The sequence below is a fragment of the Myotis lucifugus genome, unplaced genomic scaffold (genome assembly GCF_000147115.1).
Source record: "Myotis lucifugus unplaced genomic scaffold, Myoluc2.0 scaffold_53, whole genome shotgun sequence".
Taxonomy (NCBI): domain Eukaryota; kingdom Metazoa; phylum Chordata; class Mammalia; order Chiroptera; family Vespertilionidae; genus Myotis; species Myotis lucifugus.
In genome coordinates, this window is record NW_005871101.1 from 2,373,750 (window position 1) to 2,380,440 (window position 6,691).

The 6,691-nt window shown below is 34.0% G+C and overlaps 1 protein-coding gene across 4 annotated transcripts in view; it reads left to right on the forward strand.

Moving 5' to 3' along the window:
- Positions 1–3,184, forward strand: part of PHC3 (polyhomeotic homolog 3) — a 61,830-nt gene extending 58,646 nt beyond the window's left edge. For 2 of the 4 annotated variants that reach the window (XM_006088851.3, XM_023753900.1), the window contains exon 16: positions 1,328–1,714. In XM_006088851.3, the coding sequence (XP_006088913.1) occupies positions 1,328–1,482 (155 nt within the window). In that variant the 3' untranslated portion in view covers positions 1,483–1,714. Of the gene's footprint in view, positions 1–1,327 lie in introns of all 4 variants that reach the window. The other 2 variants (XR_002829313.1, XM_006088853.3) reach the window with 2 other exon arrangements.
- Positions 3,185–6,691: the final 3,507 nt, after the last annotated feature.

Genomic DNA, 6,691 nt, shown 5'->3' on the forward strand with positions numbered 1-6,691 from the left:
AATGTGAGATACACCGATTGCCTCCTGCACACACCCCAACTGGAGCAGGGATCGAACCTGCAACGCAGGTACATGCCTTCGACCGGGAATCAAACCTGAGACCCTTTGGTGTGCAGGCCAATGCTCTAACACTGAACAACACTGGCTAAGGCATTAGTATTTATTCTTAAATTTATTTTTCTAATTTTACTGTCTAAGGAAGCTTCTACATTTTGCATTCTCTTCTCTCTTGGTTCCTTAATTCATTACCTTCTTGCTAGTTTCCTTATCCTTAGTGGAGAAGTTTATTGAGTAACCTGACTGCAAAATTTGGTAGATAATAAGAACATTTGGGGTTCAAGTTGATTCTAGCATTGTTTGTTACCTGATAAAGCACCTGATTTAGTTTGAGAGCTAAAATATTGTTTTTTGGCAAGATGTTAGTTAGCAAGCCCCTAATTTCAATGAGAATTTATGTTTCAAAAGTGGAGATGAGTCCAATGATACTAAGATTTGAAGTTGAAATTACAAGTAGAGCAGTATAATACATTTTAGCAGTATTGCAATAGAGCAATACTATAATCTTGATGGATTGGTTCTGTCCTTAGTGAACAATAAAAATGTTTTCGATGTGCTTGCCAATTGAAGGTTGTAAATTAAAAGTTATAAGAGATAATGAAAGTGGTATTCTGGTACATAATGTTATAGAAAGATAAGTTCATGAGGTATAATAATTAGTTAATCTAAACTTGTTATATATGTGGCATGCTTTGAGATGACACCATCATCCTTTTTGTGAAGATAAGCTATATCTAGAGTCTAGATCAGGGGTGGGCAAACTTTTTGACTCGAGGGCCACAATGGGTTCTTAAACTGGACCGGAGGGCCGGAACAAAAGCATGGATGGAGTGTTTGTGTGAACTAATATAAATTCAAAGTAAACATCATTACATAAAAGGGTACGGTCTTTTTTTTTTTTTTTTTTAGTTTTATTCATTTCAAACGGGCCGGATCCGGCCCGCGGGCCGTAGTTTGCCCACGGCTGGTCTAGATAGACTGATCAATCCTTACATTTTACCTGACTCTTACTAATTATTTCTATATTATTTTTAGAACAAGAATTCCAAGTAAGTTGCTTTACCTGATTTTGATTAATTTTTATTTTCAGAATGTCAAAAAATACTCTCTTCTTCGGGAGTGAACCTAAGACTATCATAAATAAATTTCATTTGTTTCTCAGCCTGTATTTCACATACTCAGACCCAGTGAGAGCATAACTGTGACTATTAGGAGTAATGTCTAATTGTTGTGTATTAATTCTAATTTCCTTCCTCTGATCAAATTCCAGGCTGCCAGGATATCGCAGATGAGTTTAGAGCACAGGAGATTGATGGACAGGCCCTTCTCTTGCTAAAAGAAGACCATCTTATGAGTGCAATGAATATCAAGCTTGGCCCCGCCCTCAAGATCTGTGCACGCATCAACTCTCTGAAGGAATCTTAACAAGATCATGAGGCTTTGCGATAACAGCAGTTTTATTCTTCTTAAACAAACTTGTAAGGTAAAGGCTCAGGTTGGCCTAGAATATTATCACGTATTGTGGTGGATAGCCAAGAACATTGGGATCTCCACATGAAAAGCTGACATTTCTTTTACAGATATAATAATTCATCATACATTTTCATAATTAGCCAACATTGGTGAAATTAATTTTACAGGTTACATACAACATTGAAAGACTTGTTATAGAGGGCCATGATATTTTTCAAAGAAACGTATTCTAGTACTTTTTAAAAAAGTAATGTTTATCATTAATATAAAGAATCCTTTTAAAACTAATTTAATGATTTACATTTCTCTTTTGATCCAGTTTTGTTATACATTTTTCTACCCTATAATTTTCCCATAAGTTGTCATTAGAGATAATTTAAGAATAATTTAGGAGTCCAGTGACTGGAATTGTATGCAGTGAGATATCATTGTGCATTTAAAAAAAATGTCTGTTAGAAAGTTGTTTTGTCTATAAAAAAGGGTTGCATTCTAGCAAGAATAACACTGATCTGGGAGTCAGACAAGTTAGTTTCTATTCTAAACTTGACCAAGAATTTGGTGTAGCTGAGAACATTGTCCTCTTAGTTTTTGTACATGTAGACCAATGGTTCTCCTGGAGATGAGTTTTGCTGCCCTGGGGACATTTTGGTTGTCATAGCTGAGGGGGCTGAGGGAGGGATGCTCTCGGTACCTAACACATGGAGGACAGGGATTGTATATTTCCTACAATGCACAGGACAGCCCTCCACAACAGCTATGCGGTCCAAAATGTCAGTAGTACCAAGGTTGAGAAACTCTAATGTAGGAGTGATAAATGATTCTCTTTTTCACCCAGAGGGATACATTACACAATGGAAATATTTCAGGTAGCATCAGTGTTCTGCTGAAGTATTTTCCCCAGTGTATGCACACTGAGAAAAAGGGGAGCAATCCATTAAATTGGCCGATAAAATAAGGACTAGCATACAAATAATTTGACTCTCAAAAGATATTGATTCATATTAATTATCTTTTATCTCTGCTCCTCTGTGATAAAAGGCATAATCTGATTACACCTTATGAACCAATGTACATATAACCTTTACCAACAAGGCAATAGTGTGTAGCAGATATACGTATTTGGTCTTTGGCATTTTTCTAATGTTGAACATGCTGGGTCTAGCTAGAAAGCATATTCCTTTTTCCTGACTAAACCCTTGCATGCTTTCTGCAAAGCACTTACCAAGTGATATCTCTTGAATGGTGAGGTCTAATTTTGTATGTACATGTTTTAGGGGGGAAATTTTTAAGTAAAACCTTTCACCAAACAGTTAGTGATCTACTAGAATTGTGACACCAAAACAAAATTGTTTTGGGAGCCTTGAGAGCTTTATAGTCCTGGACATCAAAAATTTGTTTATTTTTTTTAAAATCTTATCTCTATCGTACAATGAAAATGTTTTAATAATTGAAGGAACATACATAGATATTTGGCAAAAGTGGAAAGAGTCTATGGGTTTCAGTCATTATCACTGCTCTTTTCAAAAAGATTGTGTTGACCTAGTAGAAGACTAAAGATGTCATTAAAGACATCACAGATATTTATCTTTTGGCTTTGTGTACATTAGAGAATGTTGATTATTTTTATACAAAATACAGCGGGTAATTTTTTTAATCTGTAGATGCCTCTTGTTTGAATGTATGCTTTGTGGGATTCTTTAGTGTAGTAATGTTTTAAAAAATGATGTTTACTGATAGTTGCGTGTAGGATTAGAATGTGTAATATAGTGTAAGGCTCATGTTCCAGACCTACATAGCTTGTAGTCCATGTTACATATTTCTTTATATCACATTTTTTATTATTGGATTAAAGTTTCAAGGAAAGGTAGGTACTCTCTAGTCAACTTTCATTTATTAGCATTTAATCATTGTGACAGAGTTGTCATATGCTTGACTTTTCCCCTCGTGTTGCAATTTCAGAATTCAAATACAAGCTAAGCACTAGTGGAAGATGTTTCACTGTATTGGGGGGTGGGGGCACAAAGAAAAATCTCCCCTGGAATTAAAACTTTAGCATAGAGAATCCACACACAATTAATATAAAATTATGTGAGGATAAATTCCCCTTGCAATAATGATTGCTTCCCATAACTATATATAACCTTTAAGGGGTTAGCTTTGAACTGTGTTAATAGGTTCACCTTTTATTTACACCCTCTTCTAATAGCAGTCATTATGTAGTACTTACTAAAAGCCCCTGTGCCTGGCACTATGTTATGAAAGCTTACAAGAAGGATATCCATTTGAGAGTACCTTATAATCTTAAGTCTTATAATAATAATAATCTTAAGAATAGTATCAAAACATACCAGAAAATATACTTGTTTTTTTTTTTCAAGTGAGTAGTTTTATTTAGAAATGGCTCATTTGCTTTCAACTAGTCACTCTCACCTTTGAAGCAGTTATTTCTTTCAAGATGATTAAATCATGTTAATATCAGTTACATATAATGGATATAGACGATGACACTGGGTGTGCACCTCTCTCCTGAGCTTTAAGCACAGTTTTAGTATGATATAGGTGGGAAGAGGGCTATTATTTTTATTTATATAATTGTTTTAGGATTTTGATTGAGGGAATGACAAGCAGAAAGAGAAGTTCTTCCTATTTTTGCTACTTAAGTTTGTATTTTCTGACTTGTTTAAACTTACACACTCTTTTTCCATTGAGGGGGGGAAAAACCTACAAGTTTGAAATTTTATTTGCTTTAAGCCATGTGTTCCTAAGAAAGTAAACAAGCTAAGAGAGCTGGCTTATAAAAATTATTTTTTACATGATGTGGATTTTCATCAAGTCTTGTGCAGGGATGTGTCTGACACAGCTATGCACTTTGATGAAATCAGTATAATATGAGACAGACTGTCACTTTTTAGGTGGCATTTAACTGTTTCCAGGATGGTACTTTTAATTTGCTATGTCATCATCTAAACACTTTTAAGGGCTGACCTAGAAGTAGAGAAGGTGGAATGGGAGGGAAAAAATGTTAGTGAAGAAACTTGAGAATGCGAGAGAGGCAAGAGGCCTGCCACTTGTTAGTTTATCTCACTTCAACACTGAACAAATTTCTGCACTTTTGAAGCTAATATTTATGTTTTACATAGAAATTATTTTAAGTAGCCCTCTTAGAACTGTATGTAATATGTATTGTTATGCCCATGCCTTTGAATAATTTTTTACAGTTAATCTTCATCTAGCCAGTGTGAAATTAGTCAGACATTTATTCAGATACCAGTATTAGATTGAAATCTGTCATAGTGCCCCATATCACTGACGTGTCCAATTAAATGTTTTAAGCCCTATTATTTGTATTTGCAGGGTGTTGGTACACTATGGCACAAGTCTTGTAAGGAGGCAATATATAGATTGTATATATAGTCTTAGGTTGTCAGAAACTCAAAGATTAGTTGTTTTAATGATCAGAATTGAGTATTCACTTTCAGATGCCACAGCTGAATCAAAGAAAAGCATTTTTAAGGTTGTATCTTATTTGCTAGGTTGTCTCAGTTTAAGAATTAGATGACTAAGAGCTGTTTCTCTTTATCAGTGTGATTTTAATTAACACAAGCCTACCTCTATTTTTTGATGCACAGTAGTGTGGATCATGAAGTAAATAGTTTCACATTATTCACTATCGGTATTTTATGAATCTATTTAGAACATTTGATTTCATTTTAAAGATTATGATTCAATTTAGATAAGCACAAATACAGTATTAGGGAAAGTAAATATGCAGTTTTAGCAAAATTTAATTTCAACCTATTAAGAGCTGCATATCTTTAAAAGAATTCTTTGGAAAGATATTCCTCTTTTGTTTTAAGTTCAGAAAATGTATCTCTATATGATTTCCTTTATAGCAGCAATACAAGCCATTACATCAGTAAAGAGTTAAAAATTATATTATCTTTGGAAAAAGTTTCCTAAATTTTTAAGCATTCTAAAGTTTTACATATAATTTTTTAGAGCTTATTTAATCTAGCTTAAAATAATACTATGAGAAAGCTTTTTATTTGAAAGTTGTAAAGTACTAATATGATGGTAATTATTGCCATCATATTACAGAGCAAAACATTTGGCTTTCTCTGAACTGTCACTTTAGTACACACATATTAAAAGGAAGTGGCCTCCCTCCTTTTCAGATCTGAAGCCCACCTTCTCTAATGAAAATTGTCCCATTCTACTCTTAACACGTGAACCTTTTAAATGCGATGTTTACGGAAACTTTTGGGAAATGTTTCCCATGAATGTTTCATGTTTTCCCTTTTTATAGCTTATGAACATTTTATTTAAAGATGACTGTTTTAATCTCAGATATTAGGAGGTACACTAGAAAAGTATTTTTTTCTACTGTCTTTGAAAAGTACAACTGCTCTCAGTGATACTGGTGGCATAAATATGAATCCATAGAGAGAAAACCTGTGCAAAGGTTTTTAAATGTATTGTCTAAAAGGAAGTATAGAATGATTCTTAATTTGGAAAAAATAAATATGAATTTAAAACACTGTTATGTTAACATGGCATGGTTTTAAATTTAACTCCAGTAATCTTCTTAAGGATTGATAGTAGCCATCATTATTGGCTTAAAAAGTATACAGTGTTAAATCCATGTTTTTTGGAGCTTTCATTGATAGAGGTGAAAAAGTTCGTGCTTGTGAGGGTGGTGGAGCTGGTGGTGAAGTAAATACCAACCTACTTTAGAAAGAAGGAACTTTTCAGTCGTGCCTCAAGCAAACCAGAAGTATCCATTGCTTACAATCTTTGTTTAGAATGGTTGAAAAGTCATAATTCTTTTTGTTTTAGGTAGTACTAAGTACTCTAATAGTTAATAGATCTACATAATCATTAAATTACTATGATGAATGACTGGGGTTTCACATCCAGTTGAAACAGCTGTGTGCGGTGACCCCCTCGGCAGTTACTTACCTTTAAACCTGTTTCCTCTTCTATGTATACCGTGTGGAGCCTATACTAAACATGTTGATTTTGATTTAAATCATCTCTTAGGTTCCTCCCAGCTCTAAAACTATGATTCTGGACCACGTAATGGGGTGTTTTTAAGTTGCTTCTACTTAATTCTCTTTCCCTTTTCAACAGTTCCTTTCATACTTCAGAGCAATTGCTAAAA